Source organism: Procambarus clarkii, chromosome 18, assembly GCF_040958095.1.
Source record: "Procambarus clarkii isolate CNS0578487 chromosome 18, FALCON_Pclarkii_2.0, whole genome shotgun sequence".
Taxonomy (NCBI): Eukaryota; Metazoa; Arthropoda; class Malacostraca; order Decapoda; family Cambaridae; genus Procambarus; species Procambarus clarkii.
The window spans coordinates 2,320,307-2,347,695 of NC_091167.1; the positions used below are offsets into that span (position 1 = coordinate 2,320,307).

General features: G+C 44.0%; 1 protein-coding gene across 1 annotated transcript in view; it reads left to right on the plus strand.

Moving 5' to 3' along the window:
• The window catches only part of LOC123748498 (murinoglobulin-1-like), a 219,923-nt gene that overhangs the window by 183,877 nt on the left and 8,657 nt on the right, over positions 1–27,389 (plus strand). The window contains exons 21-22 of the mRNA XM_069326610.1: positions 6,133–6,266; positions 16,291–16,395. Of these exons, the coding sequence (XP_069182711.1) occupies positions 6,133–6,266; positions 16,291–16,395 (239 nt within the window). The remainder of the gene's footprint in view (positions 1–6,132; positions 6,267–16,290; positions 16,396–27,389) is intronic.

A 27,389-nucleotide genomic window follows, 5' to 3' on the forward strand; every position in this document is an offset into this window, starting at 1 on the left:
TTTGTACTCTACTGTCGATGGCATCCAGAGTGTGGAACACCGCGGGGACCAGATGCCGGGTTACCACTTGATAGGTATCTGGCTGGCTCACCATTACAGCTGGCTCATTGTTACAGCTGGCTCAGTTAGAGCTGGCTCAACGTTACAGCTGGCTCGACGTTACAGATGGCTCAGTTAGAGCTTTACTCTTTACACCACAGCCACGAGGCCTACACAGTGTAGAGGACGTCCCGCAGTAACAGTATACTCCCTCAGTGATAATATACTGGCAATATATACTGTAATACGGGAAAGTGGACCTAGGAACTAGTAATAGAGTAAGTGAATAACATTGCAAGCCGGAAGAAAGCAGAAATTCCCTTAGGATATTACAGGCACATAATCAGTGTATAAATCAAGTAACTGGCAACCAGTGACATCCTGGTTGCCCATCCTGCCCCCGACCTGGGACAAACAACGGTCAACTGGACGGTCCCAAGACGACCATATTTTCTCCACAAGGCGATAAGTACCCCCAAATAAACTTGAACAAATAAACATATGTAATATTATAAATATACTGGATACATATTATATATACATACATATAATACTTAAATATATGCATATATTATTATAACATCACAAACCCAACATGGAGGTGTGTGGAGGCTGCCTTAAGTCACTTCGGAAGAGTGTTGTAGGCATTGTTTGTAACATTTGTAACATAAGGTTTTACCTAAGTTGTACAGGATTACCTACACAATATGCAAACCGGGAAGGTAACTACTGGATCTGTCAAAGTGACAGACAGATGTGGGAAAACATCACCAAACTAATGAATAACATTCCTGAAGAACACAGGCTACAATTCACACAAAAACTACCAGAAATATATGCAGAGTATATAAAGACAGCAACGAACTCTGAGCACAACCCAGGGACTGAGAATTTAGAGAGTCAAAGTAGCAATGTAGACGGGTATAGTGTCGAGGTACACAAAAATGAAGGCAATATTGTAGAGCACACTGGTGATATGAATAAGGAGAGAAAAAATGAGACGAATGAGAACACAAATGAGAAAGACGAAACCAACAAGGAGAAAGATAAGGGCAATACCGAGAATGAATGCAGAAACGAGAAAGTTGGAACAAAAAACACAGAGGTAGCCAAGTCGTGCACGGGTACAAACAAGAATAATACAATCACAAATGAAAATATTTGCTGGTATTATGCAAAGGACAGTGTAGATATGGGCCCAGAGGCACGGAATGCTCATTCATGCACCCACGGAAATGCCGAAACTGGTTAGGGAAAGGCAGATGTCGTTTTGATACAGAGTGTAGATATTTTCACCCTAAGCTATGCACACTCTCAGTTAATGAGAGGAAATGCTACGATCTTCACTGCCCCGATTTCCACGTCAGAGGTACACAGCGCCATATAAGAGAAGAAGTCCAACATAATAGCCCTGAAAATTTTTTAGAGGCAGGTACAAACAGAGGGAGAAACAGACAGGCAGAAACGTGGCAGGAGTACGGATGGAGAGGGGGAAATGCCCAAGACTGGACTACAGTTCGGCATCAAGCCCACACATACTACACCCCCCAACTACACAGAGACTACCACACTCCCCAGTATCACTTCCAAAACTGGACAAACCATTGCCACAACAACACACCCTGGGTCAGGGTAGAGAGGAGGGAGAACTACCAAAACCTTCCAGAAGTGACACACAATATGGACAATCATTCATATTTGCAAACATTCAAGGTTTAAAGCCAAAGTCAAGAAATAAAGTTAAGTTCATAAATGGCCTTCTATTAGAGTCAAACTCAATATTTGGGGCATTCACGGAAACTCATACAAAAGATTACATGGATGGTGAAATCTGGATTCCAAATTATAATCTATATAGATGTGATAGAAAAACTAGGTCAAATGGAGGAGTAGGTCTGTATATTAAAGAAGACCTGGTATGCACAGAACTACTAAATTCAACTAATGAGGTGATAGAGGTACTTGGAATGAAGGTAGAGAAACTAAACCTAATTATTATTCTAATATATAAACCGCCAGATACAACGATTGAGGAATTCACAGAGCAGATGCACAAAATAGAGAACATACTTGACAACCTAGCAAACCCAGCTCCAGATATTATCTTTCTTGGAGATTTTAATTTACCGAGTCTAAGATGGAGAACGACAAACACAAATATCATAGCAGGGAATGACCCGGGAAATAACCAACCACAGGTTAGAGAACTTTTGAGATTCTGTGACAAATTCTCGCTCAATCAACAGATTACAGAACCAACTAGGAACGAAAACACACTAGACTTGTTATTCACAAACAATGAAGAACTAATCAGGGATATCACAATCTCAGATACTTCATACTCAGACCATAAGCTCATTGAAGTGCGAACTAGCATAAATAACGGTAGTAGGTCTAAGAGACCCAACAAGCGAAAAGGAATATTCAATCAATTCAATTTCAACAATAAGAGGATTGACTGGGAAAAAAATAAATGTAGACCTTGCTACCATTCAATGGGAGACGGTCTTAAGCGACAAAACTCCCTCACAGGGAATAGCTCAACTGACAGCTGAAGCTTACAAGGTCTGCTTGAAGCACGTGCCTGTGAGGAGGGGCAGAAAGAGGACCACTCTAGAAAGAGAACGGAGACGACTGTACAGGAGAAGGAAAAAAATAACGGAAATGCTTCGGCAGACACAACTATCACAAGCAAGGAAAACAAGCCTAAGCAGGGAGATTGAGGAAATAGAACAAACGTTGAAGCGATCATATGAGTCTGAGGAAATGGAATTGGAACAGAAAGCTATACAAGAGATAAGGAAAAATCCGAAATATTTTTTCACATACGCAAAATCAAAATCCAAAACCTCGACCAGTATTGGACCGTTAATTACAAATGAAGGTACGTACACAGAGGACAACAAAGAGATTAGTGAAATTCTAAGAAGCCAGTATGAGGCTATGTTTAGCACACCAATAAACAACATGAAAGTTGATGACCCAGACAGCTTCTTTATGAATGACATTCAAGCTGCAGATAATATAACGGATATTACCACAAACTCGGAAGACTTTGAAAGAGAAATTGATAATATGCCTATGCACTCAGCTCCTGGGCCTGACTCATGGAATTCAATATTCATAAATAAATGTAAAGTACCAGTAGCGAGAGCACTCAGCGTAATATGGAGAAAGAGCCTGGATACAGGGGAGATACCAGCAGCACTTAAATCTGCAGATATAGCTCCGTTGCACAAGGGGGGGGGGGGTAAAGCCTTGGCAAAAAATTATAGGCCAGTTGCACTAACATCACACATAATAAAAGTGTTTGAAAGAGTGACTAGGAATCAAATTTCTAGTTTTATGGAAAACAATGAATTGCACAATCCAGGACAACATGGATTTAGAGCGGGAAGATCCTGTCTGTCACAGTTACTCAACAACTATGACAAAATCACAGAAGCCCTAGAAGAAAAGCAAAATGCAGATGTTGTATACACAGACTTTGCAAAGGCGTTCGACAAATGTGACCATGGGGTGATAGCTCACAAAATGAGGTCAATGGGAATAACTGGAAAAGTAGGACGCTGGATACTCAATTTCCTGTCGAACAGAACACAAAGAGTAACAGTCAATCAGATAAAATCGAGTCCAAGCGATGTTAAAAGCTCTGTACCTCAAGGTACAGTCCTTGCACCGCTACTGTTCCTTATTCTCATATCTGATATAGACAAAAATACACGCCACAGCTTCGTGTCGTCCTTTGCAGATGACACAAAAATCAGCATGAAAATTACCTCTGCTGAAGACATTGAAAAACTACAAGCAGATGTCAACAAAGTTTTTGATTGGGCAGCAGAAAATAACATGATGTTTAACAGTGATAAATTTCAGGTACTCAGGTACGGCAAAAATGAGGATCTGAAACATAATACAGGGTACAAAACACAATCGAATCTTCCCATAGTAGAAAAACAGCATGTCAAGGATTTGGGAATAATGATGTCCGACGATCTAACGTTTAGGGAGCATAACCAAGCAAATATCGCGTCAGCCAGAAAAATGATCGGATGGATTACGAGAACTTTCAAATCCAGGGATCCCATCACAATGGTTGTACTCTTCAAGTCACTTGTGCTGTCCCGTCTCGAGTACTGCTCAGTACTCACTTCCCCCTTCAGAGCAGGAGAGATTGCTGAAATAGAGGGAATACAGAGAACATATACGGCACGCATAGACGAGATAAAACACCTAAATTATTGGGATCGTCTCAAAGCTCTCCAAATGTACTCTCTAGAAAGGAGACGAGAGAGATACCAAATAATATACACATGGAAAATACTGGAGGGTCAGGTCCCAAATCTACACAGTAAAATAACAACGTACTGGAGTGAACGATATGGAAGAAAATGCAAGATTGAACCAGTGAAGAGCAGAGGTGCCATAGGCACAATCAGAGAGCACTGTATAAACATCAGGGGTCCGCGGTTGTTCAACGTCCTCCCAGCGAGCATAAGAAATATTGCCGGAACAACCGTGGACATCTTCAAGAGAAAACTGGACGGTTTTCTAAGAGAAGTTCCGGATCAGCCGGGCTGTGGTGGGTACGTGGCCCTGCGGGCCGCTCCAAGCAACAGCCTGGTGGACCAAACTCTCACAAGTCGAGTCTGGCCTCGGGCAGGGCTTGGGGAGTAGAAGAACTCCCAGAACCCCATCAACCAGGTATCAACCAACCAGAGCTGGCTCAACGTTACAGTTGGCTCACCGTTGCAGCTGGCTTAGTTACAACTGGCTCAGCGTTGCAGCTAGCACAAAGGTACAGCTTGCTCACCGTTACAGCTGTTAGGCAGTGGCAGCTGTAACGGTGGTAGCTGGCTCATCGTTACTGGAAATTATAACAGAGTGTGGAAGTAGGCTACAGGGCAGACACAGCTTCAGAAGAGGAATTTCAAGATTTACATATCGTGAAAAATATGGTGAAGTCCAAGCTCTTATAATGGTAGATTTTAATCACTACACAATGGATTTTGGGTGAATCCAAAATCACAAGCCGAAGAGGAACAATTTCTCGGCCTGGTACAAGACTCTTATTTTTTATTCAGAACGTGGTAGAGCCCACACGAGGCAGTAACATTCTGGACCTTGTGCTAACACCAGAGGAGGTCGTGGTCGATCAAACTCAGCAAGAGGAGAAGCTCGCCCCGTAATATTCTAAGATAGAACACAATTATAGAAACCCATATAAAGGTCTGGAACGATGACGTTCTAGACTGTTTCGAGGAGTTCCTGTATGATGCAGTTCCTGTATCACAGAATGATACAGAAATTGCAAAATATCTCTTGGTAGTCAGAGACGTGGAAGCTTCGTGGGAACATTTTACAAATTTAACACTGAGCTTGGATCTGAGTGAGTACCAAAAAGTAAAAGTAAAAGGAGGAGGTGGATGACGGGTTGTCACCAGTGCTATAACAGCAAGGCAAAACCTCTGAAAGAATTAAGAGTCCACCAGGAGGCACACGGGTTCACACATATAGAAGGGCTTTTATTTCTCTGCTCAGGGCACAAGAACAGGTAAAAGGAACTATGAAAGAAAACTTGCTCAAAATATAATGAAAGATCCAAAGTATATTTATGCCCACTAGAGAAGTAGAATAAAGACAAAAGACTAGATAGGACCCTTCGAAGATAAGTCCAACCAAATTTCAATTAATGATAAAAAGGCAGCCAACGTATATGAATACTTTACATCAGTGTTCACACTAGAAAGATTAGACAATTTAAAAAATACAAACAGATGTTTTAAGCAGAGGAAGAAAATGAATTAAACAATATTCCCATAACGTGCAAAACAATCAGGAAGACCATCGAAATACCCGTCGAAGTCCTGGGTAAATACTGGTATGGAAACATGTTTGTTGATTTGTGTTGCAAATTTCGGGATACCATAACAGACGTGTAGATCACTTAATTGTTTCTAGTGCAGGTGAGACATGTATATGGCTATTGGCTTTCTGTTGTTTCTTTAATTTTTATGCTTTTGTTATAAGAGCGTGTTGTAGTAACTAGTTAATGTATTAGTTTGCCATAATTACATTAGTGGCTGCCTGCAGGGTACCAACGGGAGCTCCTCTACCGTAGAGGTGACGGCTCCTTCAGCGCCTTCGGCAACGCTGACGACTCCGGCTCCACCTGGTTGTCGGCCTTCGTCCTCAAGTCCTTCAGCCAGGCCCAACAGTTTATTGTGGTGAGTGGACCTCCTCTTGCTGTGTTTTACATTACTCTACACTCAAGCATTCATTCCAAGCCAATTGTTTCACGCCAAGCTAACTTGAACTTCCTAGTGTAAATGGCGGTCAACAGACGGATCCCAACAGACGAATCACAACAGATGGAGCCCAACAGACGGATCCCAACAGACGGATCCCAACAGACGAATCCCAACAGACGAATCCCAACAGACGCATCCCAACAGACGGATCCCAACAGACGAAGCCCAACAGACGGAGCCCAACAGACGGAGCCCAACAGACGGAGCCCAACAGACGGAGCCCAACTGACGGATCCCAACAGACGAATCCCAACAGACGAATCCCAACAGACGCATCCCAACAGACGGATCCCAACAGACGAAGCCCAACAGACGGAGCCCAACAGACGGAGCCCAACAGACGGAGCCCAACAGACGGAGCCCAACTGACGGAGCCCAACAGACGGAGCCCAACTGACGGAGCCCAACTGACGGAGCCCAACAGACGGAGCCCAACTGACGGAGCCCAACTGACGGAGCCCAACAGACGGAGCCCAACAGACGGAGCCCAATAGACGGAGCCCAATAGACGGAGCCCAACAGACGGAGCCCAACAGACGGAGCCCAACAGACGGAGCCCAACTGACGGAGCCCAACAGACGGAGCCCAACAGACGGAGCCCAACAGACGGAGCCCAACAGACGGAGCCCAACAGACGGAGCCCAACAGACGGAGCCCAACAGACGGAGCCCAACAGACGGAGCCCAATAGACGGAGCCCAACAGACGGAGCCCAACAGACGGAGCCCAACAGACGGAGCCCAACAGACAGAGCCTAACAGACGGAGCCTAACAGACGGAGCCCAACAGACGGAGCCCAACAGACGGAGCCCAACAGACGGAGCCCAACAGACGGAGCCCAACAGACGGAGCCCAATAGACGGAGCCCAACAGACGGAGCCCAACAGACGGAGCCCAACAGACGGAGCCCAACTGACGGAGCCCAATAGACGGAGCCCAACAGACGGAGCCCAACAGACGGAGCCCAACTGACGGAGCCCAATAGACGGAGCCCAACAGACGGAGCCCAACAGACGGAGCCCCAGGAGTTTGACTGTTTTGGGTGCAGTGGTGAAGTTTTGTACGTTTGACCACTGCTTCTATAAGTACTACACAATTGTTAATATCGGATTGTATTTCCACACCCTAAGCACCCTAAAGCGATGAGACCAATTCATCACTATTGACTGAGCAGTCAGTACATTAATCTAGCAATATCCTCATCACAAATGCGGCCACTGGGACAGGTAGACTGATCGTATTGCTCATGACGGCTGAGAAGGTTCTGAGGCAAGACTGATCTTTTGAAATGCTGGCAGTAGGTCACTAGAGACCTGTGTTGGTAACAATAATAAACATTTTATCTACTGAATGGATTTCCGGATTGCCAGATGTTTAGGTCGATACCCAGCTCACACACCTGATACCCAGCCCACACACCTGATACCCAGCCCACACACCTGATACCCAGCCCACACACCTGATACCCAGCTCACACACCTGATACCCAGCCCACACACCTGATACCCAGCCCACACACCTGATACCCAGCCCACACACCTGATACCCAGTCCACACACCTGATACCCAGTCCACACACGTGATACCCAGCCAACAAAGACGGAAAGCCTTTGACACAGTATCTCATAAAAGGTTGATGCATAAGCTGGAGAAACAGGCAGGAATAACTGGTAGGGCGCTCCAGTGGATAAGGGAGTACCTAAGCAATAGGAAGCAGAGAGTTACAGTGAAGGGTGAGACCTCAGATTGGCGTGAAGTCACCAGTGGAGTCCCACAGGGCTCTGTTCTTGGACCTATCCTGTTTCTGATATACGTAAATGATCTCCAAGAGGGTATACACTCATTCCTCTCAATGTTTGCTGATGACGCCAAAATTATGAGAAGTATTAGGAGAGAGGAGGACAGCTTGAGGCTTCAAGAAGACCTGGACAAGCTGCAGGAATGGTCGAACAAATGGTTATTAGAATTTAACCCAAGCAAATGTAATGTAATGAAGATAGGGGTAGGAAGAAGGAGACCAGATACAAGGTATCACTTAGGAGACGAAATACTTCAGGAGTCAGAGAGAGAGAGAGAAAGACCTGGGGGTTGATATCACACCAGACCTGTCCCCCTCATGCTCATATCAAGAGGATAACATCAGCGACATATGCCAGGTTGGCTAACATAAGAACGGCATTTAGAAACTTGTGTAAGAAATCTTTCAGAACATTATATACCACATATGTCAGATCAATCCTGGAGTATGCGGCTCCAGCATGGATTCCATATCTAGTCAAGCATATGACTAAACTGGAAAAGGTTCAAAGGTTTGCCACCAGACTAGTACCCGAGCTGAGAGGTATGAGCTACGAGGAGAGACTACGGGAAATAAACCTCACTTCGTTGGAAGACAGAAGAGTTAGGGGGGACATGATCACCACATTCAAGATTCTCAAGGGAATCGACAGGGTAGATAAAGACAGGCTGTTTAACACTAGAGGCACACGCACTAGGGGACACAGATGAAAACTGAGTGCCCAAATGAGGCACAGAGATATTGGAAAGAACTTTTTTAGTGTCAGAGTGGTTGACAAATGGAATGCATTAGGAAGTGATGTGGTGGACGCTGACTCCATACACAGTTTCAAGTGTAGATATGATATAGAGCCCATTAGGCTCAGGAACCTGTACACCAGTTGATTGACGGTTGAGAGGCGGGACCAAATAGCCAGAACTCAACCCCCGCAAGCACAACTAGGTGAGTACAATTAGGTGAGAACACACCTGATACCCAGCCCACACACCTGATACCAAGCCTACACACCTGATACCCAGCCCACACACCTGATACCCAGCTCACACACCTGATACCCAGCCCACACACCTGATACACAGCGCACACACCTGATAACCAGTCCACACGCCTGATACCCAGCCCACACACCTGATACCAAGCTCACACACCTGATAACCAGTCCACACGCCTGATACCCAGCCCACACACCTGACATCCAGCCCACACACCTGACATCCAGCCCACACACCTGACATCCAGCCCACACGCCTGATACCCAGCCCACACACCTGACATCCAGCCCACACACCTGACATCCAGTCCACACACCTGACATCCAGCCCACACAGGCTGGAGTAGTAGGCCAGCGACGGTAGGGGACACACACGATTAGTGAGATCCGCGGAAATTCGTCAATTTCTTAGGACATTGAAGGAGTATTAAGGCTAGATCATAGTATTTGGCCTCTCGCAGTGTGTAGCTAGCAGGGTGCTACATAGCATAGTTATATCGCTAGCGATAGTGCGAAGAAACCAAAGTGGAGCTAGTGGCAATCACCGGTGCATATACAGTGTGAAGGACTGCGTAGAGCGACCTGACCTGACGGCCAGGTGGGACGACCCGCCGTGGAACTACCTGATTGTGTTTGTTGGGTTGTGACTGTGATCAGTGGTAAAGTAAATTTGTGAACTGGAACACAACGATACAGTGACTGACTCCAAAGCTTATTGTAGATAGAGAAGAACCAACATCATCAATCTACTAGCACTTAGTGAATCACCAAGTGGAAGGCGACGACGGAGACCATCGTCAACCATACGTCATTACTCATCTTGTTGTGTGAGAGGGAAGCAGACTGGTATGTACCCCCCTTTCAGGTCAATTAATCAGGTGTACAGTGTGAGGTAAAATATTATCAAATTCTTGTTCAGGATAGCATATATATTTAAAATCTCAAAGTGGCTCATTGGGTAGAAGTTAGCACTTACGGGAACTCGTGACACACGCACGCACGCACGCACACGCACGCACGCACACACACACGCACGCTCTCAAGCCCACGTACGTATGCACCCACACACACACGCACACACGGGCTAGAAGAGATTAACACCTTTCGTGGAAAACCTCTCATAATCCACCCCTTCTCTTACCTGCCGTAAGCTGAAACACCTTACCTCCTCTTAACCCCATCCCACGCGCACACACGTTCTCTCTCTCTCTCTCTCTCTCTCTCTCTCTCTCTCTCTCTCTCTCGCTCTCGCTCTCGCTCTCTCTCGCTCTCTCTCTCTCTCTCTCTCTCTCTCTCTCTCTCTCTCTCTCTCTCTCTCTCTCTCTCTCTCTCTCTCTCTCTCTCTCTCTCTCTCTCGCTCTCTCTCTCTCTCTCGCTCTCTCTCTCTTCCTCTCTTGCTCTCTCTCTCTTCCTCTCTTGCTCTCTCTCTCTTCCTCTCTTGCTCTCTCTCTCTTCCTCTCTTGCTCTCTCTCTCTTCCTCTCTTGCTCTCTCTCTCTTCCTCTCTTGCTCTCTCTCTCTTCCTCACTTGCTCTCTCTCTCTTCCTCTCTTGCTCTCTCTCTCTTCCTCTCTTGCTCTCTCTCTCTTCCTCACTTGCTCTCTCTCTCTTCCTCACTTGCTCTCTCTCTCTTCCTCTCTTGCTCTCTCTTCCTCTCTTGCTCTCTCTCTCTCTTGCTCTCTCTTGCTCTCTCTCTTGACAAGGGGCAAAATGGCAGGAGGCCGCAACAGGGACACAGGAGGCAGCCAGGGTGACCAAACGAAGGAGATGCTAACCCAAGTTCTGGAGGAATTCAGGAGGGAGATGCATGAAATGAGGATTACAATTAACAATCTGCAAAGTGAGCTAGCATCAGCAAGAGAGGAGATCAAATCCCTCACAGAGAAAAATAAAGAGACCGAGCATCAGATTATCATCCAAAGGGAAGGTGGGAATGTTACATTGGAAGGAAATGCCTCTGTACCTGAAACATTTGCGGAACGACTGAAAAAGAGCTCAGAAGCAATGGACACAGTGAGTGAGGTAGCGATGCAGGCAGCTACGTCACAGGAAGCAGCAAGGTGCACCACTCAACTGCTGGAAAGAAAAAGATCAGTGGTAGTTGTAGGCATCAAAGAATAGGAAGGATCCAACAGGCAGGAATGGAATAGCCAGGATAGAGAGGCAGTACATGGGCTATTGAAGGGGTTACAGATGGATGGGGCTGTACATAACATTGAGAAGGTTTTCAGGCTGGGCTGGTACAACAAGGACAGAAACCGACTTGTAAAGGTGCTGTTTACAAATGAAACCACGAAGGAGGATATTCTCGAAAGGAAGAGTCGTCTGCAGCATGTGGAGGGATACAAAAAAAGTATTCCTGCAGAGGGACAGGACGAAGGAGGAGAGAGCCAGGGCAGCTGAGGCAAGGAGGAAGCGCAGGGAGAGAGAAACAAACCAGGAAATCACAGCCCCCAACACAACAGTCCCAGAGACAAGAGGGGAACCCAAAACCAGCATCCTAGCAACACCAGAGGGGAGGGCAACACCACCACCCCCCTCTGCATAGAAACCCCTCCCTTTTCCTCACCCTACCTGCCCCCACCCAACAGTCCCTAACCCCCCCACTCCATTCTGACCCTGACACCCCATCCCCATTCCCATCATGTCCCCCCTCCCACCTTTCCCCCCTCCCCCTTCATCCATACCCTCCCTATCCCTCCTCACCCTGTATCCTCCATGTCCCCCTATCTCCTTAACCCAAACCCTACCTGTCGCCCATTCCCTTAAACCCCCACCCCCCACCCCAAAATCCTCTGAGACCCTGCAAACCACCTCACAGATCTTCTCACCCACAGAACAGCTTCCCACTCCAGCAGAATACTCGCCAAGAATGGGACATGAAAATGAACAGAAGAAAGTGAGTTTCAAGGCGATGTACACTAACATAGATGGGATTACAAATAAAACAAGTGAACTTGGAGAATGGGCGCTAGAAGAAAACTCAGACATAATAGCACTCACAGAAACAAAGCTAACGAAAATCATAACAAACACAGTGTTTCCACAGGGCTACTATGTAGTGAGGAAAGAGAGAGAGAAGGGAGAGGAGGAGGTGGTGTAGCTTTGCTACTAAGAGAAGATTGGAGTATCGAAGAGATGGTAATTCAGAACTGTGAAGGTTTCAGTGACTACATATCAGGCACCATAGCAACTGCAGGACAGAAAATTATAATAGTAGTCATATATAACCCCCCACCGAATGACAGAAGACTCAGACACAAATATGATAGAAACAACTTGGCCACCATCAATATAATAGAGAGAGCAGCTTCTGTGGCTAGCAGGAACAAATCCAGACTTCTAATCATGGGAGACTTCAACCATGGGAAGATAGATTGGGGGAACAGAGACCCACATCGAGGCTCAGACACATGGAGAGCTAAGCTGCTGGATGTGGCAACAAGAAACTTTCTAAGTCAACACGTCAAGGGACCGACAAGAATGAGAGGAGGGGATGAACCAGCCTTGCTTGATCTGATATTTACCCTAAATGAGTCGGATACAAGGGAAGTTAAGTTGGAAGCCCCATTGGGAATGAGTGATCATAGTGTATTGAGCTTTGAGTACCTGGTTGAGCTAGGAATTATCACCCCCAAACAAGAACTGGGAACCAAAGGGCTGGCGTACCGAAAGGGAAACTATGAGGAGATGAATAAATTCCTATGGGATATACATTGGGACACAGAACTCGGAACCAAGTCAGTACAAGACATGATGGACTATGTCACCCAAAAATGTCAGGAGGCTGTAAGCAGGTTTGTCCCAGCCTGACAGGAAAAAACAGAGAAGCAAAGGAAGAATCCGTGGTTTAATAGGGAATGTATGAAAGCAAAGGAGCTGAACAAAGGGGCATGGAGGAACTTCCGTAATAACAGAACACCAGAAAGTAGAGAGAGATACTAGGAACGAGTATGTCAGTGTGAGAAGAGCAGCTGAGAAAAGGTATGAAAATGATATAGCTAATAAAGCCAAGACCGAACCAAAGCTACTACACAGTCACATCAGGAGGAAGACAACAGTGAAGGAACAGGTGATGAAACTTAGGGTGGGCGAGGACAGTTACACAGAGAATGATAAAGAGGAGTGTGAAGACTCAACAAAAGGTTTCAGGAGGTCTTTACAATAGAACAGGGAGATGTCACGGCGCTAGAAGAGGTGGCAGCAAACCAGGTGACCTTGGATAGATTCGAAATTACAAGAGATGATGTCAAGAAGCACCTATTGGAGCTGGATGTGAGAAAAGCTGTTGGGCTGGACGGAATCTCACCATGGGTATTGAAAGAGTGTGCAGGAGCACTTTGCTTGCCACTCTCCATAGTGTATAGTAGGTCACAGGAAACGGGGGACCTACCAGAAATATGGAAGACTGCTAATGTAGTACCAATATACAAAAAGGGTGACAGACAAGAGGCACTGAACTACAGGTCAGTGTCCTTAACTTGTATACCATGCAAGGTGATGGAGAAGATTGTGAGAAAAAACCTAGTAACACATCTAGAGAGAAGAGACTTCATGACAACACATGAACATGGGTTCAGGGAGGGTGAATCTTGCCTTACAGGCTTTATAGAATTCTACGATCAGGTGACAAATATTTAGCAAGAAAGAGAAGGATGGGCGGACTGCATATTTTTGGACTGTCGGAAAGTCTTTGACACAGGACCCCATAAAAGGTTGATGCATAAGCTGGAGAAACAGGCAGGAGTAACTGGTAGGGCGCTCCAGTGGATAAAGGAGTACCTAAGCAATAGGAAGCAGAAAGTTACAGTGAGAGGTGAGACCTCAGAATGGCGTGAAGTCACCAGTGGAGTCCCACAGGGCTCATTTTTTGGGCCTATCCTGTTTCTGATATACGTAAATGATCTCACAGAAGGTATAGACTCATTCTTCTCAATGTTTGCTGACGACGCCAAAATTATGAGGAGGATTAAGACAGAGGAGGACAGCTTGAGGCTTCAAGAAGACCTGGACAAGCTGCAGGAATGGTCGAACAAATGGCTGTTAGAGTTTAACCCAAGCAAATGCAATGTAATGAAGATAGGGGTAGGAAGCAGGAGACCAGATACAAGGTACCATTTGGGAGATGAAATACTTCAAGAGTCAGAGAGAGAGAAAGACCTGGGGGTTGATATCACGCCTGACCTGTCCCCTGAAGCTCATATCAAGAGGATAACATCAGCAGCATATGCCAGGTTGGCTAACATAAGAACGGCCTTTAGAAACTTGTGTAAGGAATCTTTCAAAACATTATATACCACATATGTCAGACCAATCCTGAAGTATGCGGCTCCAGCATGGAGTCCATATCTAGTCAAGCATACAACTAAACTGGAAAAGATTCAAAGGTTTGCCACCAGACTAGTACCCGAGCTGAGAGGTATGAGCAACGAGGAGAGACTACGGGAATTAAATCTCACTTCGTTGGAAGACAGAAGAGTTTGGGGGACATGATCACCACATTCAAGGTTCTCAAGGGAATCGACAGGGTTGATATAGACAGGCTATTTAACACACGGGGCACACGCACTAGGAAGACACAGGTGGAAATTGAGTGCCCAAATGAGCCACAGAGATATTAGAAAGAACTTTTTTAGTGTCTGAGTGGTTGACAAATGGAATGCATTAGGAAGTGATGTGGTGGACGCTGACTCCATACACAGTTAAATGTGTAGATATGATAGAGGCCAATAGGCTCAGTAACCTGTACATCTGTTGATTGACGGTTGAGAGGCGGAACCAAAGAGCCCGAGCTCAACCCCCGCAAGCACAACTAGGTGAGTACACACCTGACACCCAGCCCACACACCTGACACATAGCCGACACACCTGATACCCAGCTCACACACCTGATACCCAGCCCACACACCCGATACCCAGCCTACACACCTGATACCCAGCCGACACACCTGATACCCAGCCCACACACCTGAAACCCAGCCCACACACCTGATACCAAGCCCACACACCTGAAACCCAGCTCACACACCTGATACCCAGCCTACACACCTGATACCCAGCCGACACACCTGATACCCAGCCCACACACCTGATACTTAGCCCACACGCCTGAAACCCAGCCCACACACCTGATACCAAGCCCACACACCTGAAACCCAGCCCACACACCTGATACCGAGCCCACACACCTGACACCCAGCCCACACACCTGATACCCAGCCTACACACCTGATACCCTGCCGACACACCTGATACCCAGCCCACACACCTGATACCCAGCCCACACACCTGAAACCCAGCCCACACACCTGATATCTAGCCCACACACCTGACATCCAGCCCACACACCTGATACCCAGCCCACACACCTGACACCCAGCCCACACACCTGAAACCCAGCCCACACACCTGAAACCCAGCCCACACACCTGATACCCAGCCGACACACCTGATACCCAGCCCACACACCTGATACCCAGCCCACACACCTGAAACCCAGCCCACACCCTTGATACCTAGCCCACACACCTGACACCCAGCCCAACACCCCTGATACCCAGCCCACACCCCTGATACCCAGCCCACACACCTGACACCCAGCCCACACACCTGACACCCAGCCCACACACCTGAAACCCAGCCCACACACCTGATACCCAGCCCACACACCTGAAACCCAGCCCACACCCTTGATACCCAGCCCACACACCTGACACCCAGCCCACACACCTAAAACCCAGCCCACACCCCTGATACCCAGCCCACACCTCTGATACCCAGCCCACACCCCTGATACCCAGCCCAAACACCTGAAACCCAGCCCACACACCTGACACCCAGCCCACACACCTGACACCCAGCCCACATATGTAAAAATTAAAACACGACGACGTTTCGATCCGTCGTGGACCATCACACATAATGGTCCAGGACCGACCCATACATCAGGGATTTTTCATTTTCAAATGTTTGGGTTTGGTATTTGTTCTTGAGATCTAATTACTGAGCTGCTATGAGCTGTGGTAATACTATCAATTAAGCACCCAAACGCTGCTAATTATCGTTGAAGCAAATAGCAATAACTTTCTTACTCATGTTTTATTTGGTGTATACTGTATACTACTTCCTGAATCTGATTGCTGTTGGTAATTGCAGATTGACAAGAATGATTTGAACCAAACAAGCACTTGGCTTCAGTCTAATCAGAGAAAGGACGGTTGCTTCAACAACACTGGTAAAGTCTTCCACAAGGCCATGAAAGTGAGTATTTTTCTCATGCATGACACCGATTGAATGAGAATCATTTGGAGAAATGTGGAAATTTGAACCATCATTCTGGTGAGTCCCAAACGCTCTAGAACGCTAGGTCACATCCTGCATTGTTGTAAATTATTTCCTTTTTGTAATATTACGCTATTGTAATTTCTTTGTTTATTGGTTTAATGTTAAAAATAAAAAAAAGGACGTTGAATAAATATACACCAGTATTATGAAGGAGACTTCAACAGGTTCCATATACATAATGCTGGAATAATGTGATCTGTTGTGGCATTACTCTTTCATGCCACACATGTCACACATGTGTGATATGTCACACGTTGAAGGCTAAAGTCTCATTTATGTGGGACTTAAATGAGGAAATTAATTGGACTGGAACTTAATAAATGATACTTTAAAATAAGAATGCAAAATAAATGAACTTATAATTCCTTAGCTTATACAAAGTCCTGGCAATCCTCCTGTCTTAGGATGCTATGTGGACTTTACTTATTAACACCAGGATAGTGATGGAAGAAACACAATGTACCTGTTGGCATTTAAAACACTTCAGCATTGTAGTTTACAATGGATGAAATGATAAAACACAGTTCAGTGACTCTAAATACTGGTTCTCTTTTAGTATCAAAAGTTCTCAACACTACACAGTCTAACCTCGCTCTTAAACTGCATAGCTAATAACTGAGATCATGTCTAGTAATTATAACAACTAGTTATATGATACAAGCAAGATATTATATGCAAATATGCAAGCACTTATGATAAATTAATGATAAATGTGATAGCAATTGATAATTTATACAGATGAATTATATATATATATATATATATATATATATATATATATATATATATATATATATATATATATATATATATATATGTATATATATATATGTCGTACCTAGTAGCCAGAACGCACTTCTCAGCCTACTATGCAAGGCCCGATTTGCCTAATAAGCCAAGTTTTTATGAATAAATTGTTTTTCGACTACCTAACCTGCCTAACTTAACCTAACCTAAATTTTCGGCTACCTAACCTATAAAGATAGGTTAGGTTAAGTTAGGTAGGGTTGGTTAGGTTTGGTCATATATCTACATTAATTTTACTCCAATTAAAAAAATTGACCTCATATGTAATGAAATGTGTAGCTTTATCATTTCATAAGAAAAAATTAGAGAAAATATATTAACTCAGGAAAACTTGGCTTATTAGGCAAATCGGGCCTTGCATAGTATGCTGAGAAGTGCGTTCTGGCTACTAGGTACGACATATATATATATACATATATATATATATATATATATATATATATATATATATATATATATATATATATATATATATATATATATATATATATATATATATATATATATATATATATATTATTAAATATGACCGAAAAAGTAAGATTAATAATTCTAACACGAATTTTCTCAATCTTTCGTACATTACGCTTCACTGTTGGAGGTAAATAAAAAATCAATTCTCCAAAATTCATTTTTATTTCTAGTCTGACGCGACACGGGCGCGTTTCGTAAAACTTATTACATTTTCAAAGACTTTAGTTCACAAATACACAACTGAATAGAACTTACGTATCTCCGATTTATATCTACATTTGAGTGAGGTGGAAGGGGTGATGTGGCATTAACACAAGACAGAACAAAATGTGGTATTAATAGGGTATTAATTTCATCAACACAAGACAGAACAAGAGTATTAATAGGGTATTAATTTCATCAACACAAGACAGAACACGAAACAATGGATATTGAATAGAAGTGTTTGTAGAAAGCCTATTGGTCCATATTTCTTGATGCTTCTATATTGGAGCGGAGTCTTGAGGTGGGTAGAATATAGTTGTGCAATAATTGGCTGTTGATTGCTGGTGTTGACTTCTTGATGTGTAGTGCCTCGCAAACGTCAAGCCGCCTGCTATCGCTGTATCTATCGATGATTTCTGTGTTGTTTACTAGGATTTCTCTGGCGATGGTTTGGTTGTGGGAAGAGATTATATGTTCCTTAATGGAGCCCTGTTGCTTATGCATCGTTAAACGCCTAGAAAGAGATGTTGTTGTCTTGCCTATATACTGGGTTTTTTGGAGCTTACAGTCCCCAAGTGGGCATTTGAAGGCATAGACGACGTTAGTCTCTTTTAAAGCGTTCTGTTTTGTGTCTGGAGAGTTTCTCATGAGTAGGCTGGCCGTTTTTCTGGTTTTATAGTAAATCGTCAGTTGTATCCTCTGATTTTTGTCTGTAGGGATAACGTTTCTATTAACAATATCTTTCAGGACCCTTTCCTCCGTTTTATGAGCTGTGGAAAAGAAGTTCCTGTAAAATAGTCTAATAGGGGGTATAGGTGTTGTGTTAGTTGTCTCTTCAGAGGTTGCATGGCTTTTCACTTTCCTTCTTATGATGTATAAACAACAGGGCTCCATTAAGGAACATATAATCTCTTCCCACAACCAAACCATCGCCAGAGAAATCCTAGTAAACAACACACAAATCATCGATAGATACAGCGATAGCAGGCGGCTTGACGTTTGCGAGGCACTACACATTAAGAAGTCAACACCAGCAATCAACAGCCAATTAATGCACAACTACATTCTACCCACCTCAAGACTCCGCTCCAATATAGAAGCATCAAGAAATATGGACCAATAGGCTTTCTACAATCACTTCCATTTCAATACCCTGTATATATATATATATATATATATATATATGTATATATATAATATATATGCGAACAAGCCTGAATGGTCCCCAGGACTATATGCGAATGAAAACTCACACCCCAGAAGTGACTCGAACCCATACTCCCAGGAGCAACGCAACTGGTAACTACAGGGCGCCTTAATCCACTTGACCATCACGGACGTCAAAAGGAAGTGATAGCCAAGGCTATTTGAGCCACTTTCCCGACGGCAACTCGGATGGTAATCTTGGGCATAGCATTTCACCAAATCACCTCATTCTTTGTGCACACGTGAGGAACACAAATGCGAACAAGCCTGAATGGTCCCCAGGACTATATGCGAATGAAAACTCACACCTCAGAAGTGACTCGAACCCATACTCCCAGGAGCAACGCAACTGGTAACTACAGGGCGCCTTAATCCACTTGACCATCACGGCCGTCAAAAGGAAGTGATAGCCAAGGCTATAGCCCTGGCTATCACTTCCTTTTGACGGCCGTGATGGTCAAGTGGATTAAGGCGCCCTGTAGTTAACAGTTGCGTTGCTCCTGGGAGTATGGGTTCGAGTCACTTTTGGGTGTGAGTTTTCATTCATATATATATATATATATATATATATATATATATATATATATATATATATATATATATATATATATATACAGGTATTTGTACATATATTCAGAATAAATGGTAAAGATTAAGATAGATGCTCACTTGATTTTCCCCCTCTACATAACGATTAACAATTTATATGGACATATTAAGGTCATAAAAAGCATGCAATTGACCAATTTACACTCTACAAACACTTAATAACTGATGTTTGTAACTAATAATTATCCATTTATTAACTATAATTATTATTATAATAATAACTGTAATAACTAGTAATAACTAGTAATAACTAGTTATAACTAATTATAACTAATTATTACTAATAATAAGTAATAACTAGTAAATAACTAGTTATAACTAATTATAACTAGTTATTACTAATAACTAGTAATAACTATAATAAGTAATAACTATCCAAATTGAGAACTGATGCCCAACTGACCAGTTGCCAGATTATCTCTCTCCTGATGAGATTAGCCACAGTATTTAATGATATAACCGCATTGGTGCAGTGAATAGATACACGCTGTAGAGTTTTTATGACGATTAAGCTAGGTGTTAGGGGTGAGGGAGGGAGGTGTTGGTATTTCCCGACGTCTTTACTAAGGCCAGGGGCCTCTTCTGGGTCTCGCTGTGTCAGGGGCTGGTTCTTTGGGGGGTTAATGCGCTTGTAACAAACTAGGCTGGTTGTAAGAATTTTCCAGAATGTTTTATCTACAAGGAGAATGGAAGCGGGACCCGCGTGGTGACCCGGGACCTGACCCCAGGGAATTCGCGGTGAAAATAATTGACGCCTTATTCATAGTTTCGTATAATGAATCATCCTATAGTATTCAGTAATTTAGAATAAATAGTCTTTATTCAGGTTGCATTCAAATTGTATTATATAGTTATAATATCAAGAGTATTCTAATTATTGAGTTAAGTCACCATCAGTGACCTCACGAATCAGATCTAAGTTGTAAGGCGGAGTGACCGGCGGTCATAGGTCATCAGAGTTGACATGTCCACTATTTCTCAAAGGTCAAATAGCCATGTGGTGATCGGTAACAGCTCTGCCGTTAGATGCTTGTGTAATTTAACTTCAGTAAAATAATTCAACCAGTCTGGATCAATTAAGTACAACAGAGGTTAGTTGTTATAAATTAAACCTTGCTAAGTAACTTGGTAAGCGATGCGGAACAATACAATGCTCTAGTCTGGGGAAGACCAGAGAGAGGACAATTAGTGTGGTTTGAGAAACAACTCGGGCAGGTGGTCTTACCATCATCGGCCTCCCGACAGCACGAACATCTAGCTGGTCCCCAAAGGTAGAGTTGCTTTATGAGTTCTTATAGGGATAGTCAATTCATTGCCGTTCAGGTCAAGTAAGGAGTGTTATCGTGAGAGGGAGTGATAACCATTTAGATTTGTTTTAGTTTTTCTTTAATAAATTAATAGCTAGTAAATTTGCATTTTCATTATTTCCATGTGTATGTTATATGTATATGAAATTTGTCCTGGTTACGTGGTCCCAACGAGGCAGAGTTGAATTGGGCGCCGATTCTAACATCGAATCGGAATTCATCATTCCCATTTAATTAATTCCACACTCAAGTTCCCAAGGTCATATATTACTAGTGGGGATCAAGCCCCAAGGTTGATTAATTAGCATGATCGATCCAGACCTCGATCATTGCTCAGTGTTACTGGTCTGGTGGTGGCGGCAGAGGCGACTCTAGGGTTTTGCTCAAAGCCTAGGTCACGTAATACGGGTTGTAGAATCCTAAGTCAGTCAATCGTCTTAGGACCACGTGGCATGGAGTCGGCTTCAGTAAAAGTTTTGGAGACCTTTGTAGAGAATAAAAAGTAAGAATACGGGTAGAGGGGGAAAAGGTAGGAAAGCGCATATCGGAACACCCTCCCAGTGTTACAATGGTGCACAGCGGTGGTTTCAACAATTTTGTTTGAAATTGTTGAAAGGCTCACGCGTCTAGCCATTCGAACATGTGCGTAGATGCTAAGGAGACAGCCGCGGGCCAGGATTAGCAGTGCGCCTCACAACAGTGCGTTTTGAGTGGGGATTGGCGAATCTTGGGTCATGCGGGCTGATATGATTAAGGTTTAGTTAGTAAGATTAGGCTGTTAAGATTTATTGAAAAGGAGACCGCTCCGAGTTGATTGGACTGGGTACCATACTCGACCCATTGCAATTAATTCAGAGGTGTTGGGAGCCGCCATACTCTCAACAGCAGTTTCCTTGTGGGCTGTCTGGGCGGATATATCCGTGGGACGCCAGGAGATAGATCCAAGGGCGTTGTTAGACGGCCCAAAACGCTAGGGAAAACGTAAATCCGTGAAGGGCGTTGCAGCCTCCGAGGGACGGACTAGTAACCTACCTAGCAGCGATTCAACAACTAAGTGATCGCACACTTAGTGGAGGTTGAGTCGTCCCTAGTCTTAATTGTTGCTGAAAGCTGCGTGTCTCTCTGTTAGAACCTAGATGGTCGAGACCCCTTGGCTAGGCGTGGTACGGCGGTCTGGTAGGAGCAATTATAAGATTAAGTCGAGTGTATATTTGAATTAAGTATACTTAAATTTATAAAGTAATTCCTGTTATTTGCGTTGTTCTAGAGATTAATTTTTTTTCCCCTAAATTCAATCCCCGGTTAAATATTTTCCCAAGTGTTTGTATTTTCTTATGTATTAGGCTAAGTGCGTACATTAAGTTTTGCTATTCCCTGTTGTATTAGTCTAAGTCAGAGGCGTTGTTTCTAGAGCGTAGTTAATCCTCTGGACTTAGGGCTATATGTCGGTCACTATTGTTAGTGCAGGAATTGTTAAGGGATAGTAATTTTCGTTGTAAATGTTTAATAGAATTTGGGAAATATTTCTCAGTATTTCGGGATAAGTTTTCGGCTAAGTCAACGTCGGAAAGTCGTTAACTGTAATTTTGTATTCGCGGGTCACGTACATGATCTGGGTATCATTAGGATTCCCAAGTCGATGAGGATGATATTTTTTTCTAGTTTTACCAGTAAGATGGTAGAATTGCGTTTTTTAGACTTAGAATTTTTTGTAGAAACGTAGGTGGAAAATTTTCAAAAATCCAGCTTGGGCTAGGAATATGACTTTTTGGCGAAAATTCGAATTTTCATGTTTCGTGTATATTCTAGGGTCAGTATTACCCTCTAGTGTGCGCAAGGGATGTAATTCTGTTCTTAAGCATTAAACAGTGATAATTACATTTTTGTCGAATTTAAGTATTTTTCGAGAAATCGTGTTGTAATTTTGTCAGAATCCACTTGAGGTGAAAATCTCGCATTTTGACGAAAATTCGAATTAATGAGTGTTGAAACCGCCCGATGTGTCAGCATTGTTCTGTATACAACGTCAGTAGTAAATAATAACTTATTTATATCTGGGAACGAGAAACCCAATTTTTGCGAATTAAAGGAGTTTTGTGATATTTGGGGTGATAGAATTTTTTCCCTCGGAGTCAGAAAAATTGGCAGAGTCCAACATTGAGTAAAAACGCAGTTTTTGGTGTAAATTCAAATTTTGGTAAGCAAATATATGTCCTGGGTGTCTATATTAATCGCTAGAGCGGTTTATTAACGAAAAACTAGTTATTTTCCTTCAGAACAAAAATTTTGATTTTTCTGCATTTAAGCGAAAAAGCGCGGAACTTAGTTTTTTTTTCAGCACAGCTGGTCCCGCTCCATCAGTCATCAGTGGCCACGCTGCTCACTTCAAATGCGTTTAGTGTTAAAGTACAGTAAATATTCTTTATTAATCCATCACGAGTGCTGCGCGTTAGCTGCGTTATCATTTAAATTGTTTTATATAAATTAGATTCTTTAATTTTTTTAACGTTAAGGACTTAGGTTTCAGCAATAGAACTGCGGGATATTTCACGGTCAGACACGAGTGCGGGGCAGACACTCATTCATCGAATTCACTTCAGCGATCCTCTCGATAAATCGGTGTATTCCTATTTTGGGAATTTAGTAGTTTTTTCTTGGAAAAGAGTTGTGTTTTTTTTTTATTATTTGTGTAAGATCACGGTTGTAGTGAGTCCGGGTCGAGGGTGTACTAAAGGGTAGTTACAAGAGACGTGGCACACCAGAAACCTCAGGAAATGTTTAACCCAGACAGTGACCAGTCAGTGGGGACCAGTGGGAGTGGAAGTGTAGAGGACAGCACCTCTTCCGACACCACTGGGGACCGCTCAGGTAGCTCAGCTGACGTCACAGGTGGGGTCAGTGGGACTGAAGCGACGAGTTCACGGGTTCTGCATGGGACTGGGCAGGCGAGGGTATCTTTCCATCCCAGTAGAGATACGATTATTGACATGAGTGGGGAGTCTTGCGAGGATTCGTCCCAAGAGTGGGGGAGCCGTCTGGGTCCCCCACAAATAACATCGACGCCATGCCAACAGGGCAGACAGGGGGCTTCAGTTAGTACGGTAGGACGTCCCACTTCGCTCGGTAGAGAACAGCAACCTGTTCAACAGGAACAGGAACAACCACACCAACAGCAGGACTACCCACATAACACCAATACCACAACACCTAGGTACACCTCATCCGTCACTACAACAACCCCAACCCCACCTCCCATACCAACCCCATCCTCAATCCCCATACCAACCCCATCCTCAATCCCCATACCAACCCCATCCTCAATTCCATACCAACCCCATCTCAATTCCCATACCAACCCCATCCTCATTCCCATACAACCCCATCCTCAATTCCCATACCAACCCTCCTCCATTCCCATACCCCATCCAATTCCATACCATTCCCCCAACCCCAGGCCATCCATACCCATTCCAACCCCAGGCCACCCCATACCCATTCCAACCCCAGGCCACCCCATACCCATTCCAACCCCAGGCCACCCATACCCATTCCAACCCAGGCCACCCATACCCATTCCAACCCCAGGCCACTCCATACACATTCCAACCCCAGGCCACTCCATACCATTCCCCAACCCGGCCACCCCATACCCATTCCAACCCCAGGCCACCCCATACCCATTCCAACCCCAGGCCACCCCATACCCATTGCAATCCCAGGCCACCCCATACCCATCCCAACCCGAGGCCACCCACACCATACCTCAACCCCAACCTCCATCCACACCACAACCCCAGGCCACCCACACCATACCTCAGCCCCAACCCCAACCACAATCCACACCCCAACCCGAGGCCACCCACACCATACCTAGCTCAACCCCAACCTCCATCCACACCCCAACCCGAGGCCACCCACACCATACCTCAACCCAAGGCCACCCACACCGTACCTCAGTCCGAACCCCAACCTAACCTAAGTCCTTAACGTTAAAAAAATTAAAGAATCTAATTTATATAAAACAATTTAAATGATAACGCAGCTAACGCGCAGCACTCGTGATGGATTAATAAAGAATATTTACTGTACTTTAACACTAAACGCACTTGAAGTGAGCAGCGTGGCCACTGATGACTGGTGGAGCGGGACCAGCTGTGCTGAAAAAAAAAACTAAGTTCCGCGCTTTTTCGCTTAAACGCTGAAAAATCAAAATTTTTGTTCTGAAGGAAAATAACTAGTTTTACGTTAATAAACCGCTCTAGCGATTAATATAGACACCCAGGACATATATTTGCTTACCAAAATTTGATTTTACACCAAAAACTGCGTTTTTACTCAATGTTGGACACTGCCAATTTTTCTGACTCCGACGGAAAAAATTCTATCACCCCAAATATCACAAAACTCCTTTAAATCGCAAAAAATTGGGTTTCTCGTTCCCAGATATAAATAAGTTATTATTTACTACTGACGTTGTATACAGAACAATGCTGACACATCGGGCGGTTTCAACACTCATTAATTCGAATTTTTGTCAAAATCCGAGATTTTCACCTCAAGTGGACTCTGACAAAATTACAACATGATTTCCTCGAAAAATACTTAAATTCGACAAAAATGTAATTATCACTGTTTAATGCTGAAGAACAGAATTACGTCCCTTGCGCACACTAGAGGGTAATACTGACCCTAGAATATACACGAAACATGAAAATTCGAATTTTCGCCAAAAAGTCAGATTCTAGCCCAAGCTGGACTAAGAAAATTTTCCACCTACGTTTCTACAAAAAAATTCTAAGTCTAAAAACGCAATTCTACCGTCTTACTGGTAAAACTACAAAAAATATCATCTGCATCGACTTGGGAATCCTAATGATACCCAGATCATATACGTGACCCGCGAATACAAAATTACAGTTAACGACTTTCCGACGTTGACTTAGCCGAAAACTTATCCCGAAATACTGAGAAATATTTCCCAAACTCTATTAAACATTTACAACGAAAATTACTATCCCTTAACAATTCCTGCACTAACTATAGTGACCGACATATAGCCCTAAGTCCAGAGGATTAACTACGCTCTAGAAACAACGCCTCTGACTTAGACTAATACAACAGGGAATAGCAAAACTTAATGTACACACTTAGCCTAATACATAAGAAAATACTAACACTTGGGAAAAATATTTAACCGGGGATTGAATTTAGGGGAAAAAAAATTAATCTCTAGAACAACGCAAATAACAGGAATTACTTTATAAATTTAAGTATACTTAATTCAAATATACACTCGACTTAATCTTATAATTGCTCCTACCGGCCCGCCGTACCACACCTATCCTAGGGGTCTTGACCATCTAGATTCTAACAGAGCGACATGCAGCTTTCAGCAACAATTAAGACTAGGGACGACTCAACCTCCACTAAGTGTGCGATCACTTAGTTGTTGAATCGCTGCTAGGTAGGTTACTAGTCCGTCCCTCGGAGGCCGCAATGCCCTTCACGGATTTACGTTTTCCCTAGCGTTTTGGGTCGTCTAACAACGCCCTCGGATCTATCTCCTGGCGTCCCACAGATATATCCGCCCAGACAGCCCACAAGGAACTGCTGTTGAGAGTATGGCGGCTCCCAACACCTCTGAATTAATTGCAATGGGTCGAGTATGGTACCCAGTCCAATCAACTTGGAGCGGTCTCCTTTTCAATAAATCTTAACAGCCTAATCTTACTAACTAAACCTTAATCATAGCCCGCATGACCCAAGATTCGCCAATCCCCAGTCAAACGCACTGTTGTGAGGCGCACTGCTAATCCTGGCCCGCGGCTGTCTCCTTAGCATCCACGCACGTGTTCGAATGGCTAGACGCGTGAGCCTTTCAACAATTTCAAACAAAATTGTTGAAACCACCGCTGTGCACCATTGTAACACTGGGAGGGTGTTCCGATATGCGCTTTCCTACCTTTTCCCCCTCTGCCCGTATTCTTACTTTTTATTCTCTACAAAGGTCTCCAAAACTTTTACTGAAGCTGACTCCACGCCACGTGGTCCTAAGACGATTGACCGACTTAGGATTCTACAACCCGTATGACGTGACCTAGGCTTTGAGCAAAACCCTAGAGTCGCCTCCGCCACCACCACCAGACCAGTAACACTGAGCAATGATCGAGGTCTGGATCGATCATGCTAATTAATCAACCTTGGGGCTTGATCTCCACTAGTAATATATGACCTTGGGAACTTGAGTGTGGAATTAATTAAACGGGAATGATGAATTCCGATTCGATGTTAGAATCGGCGCCC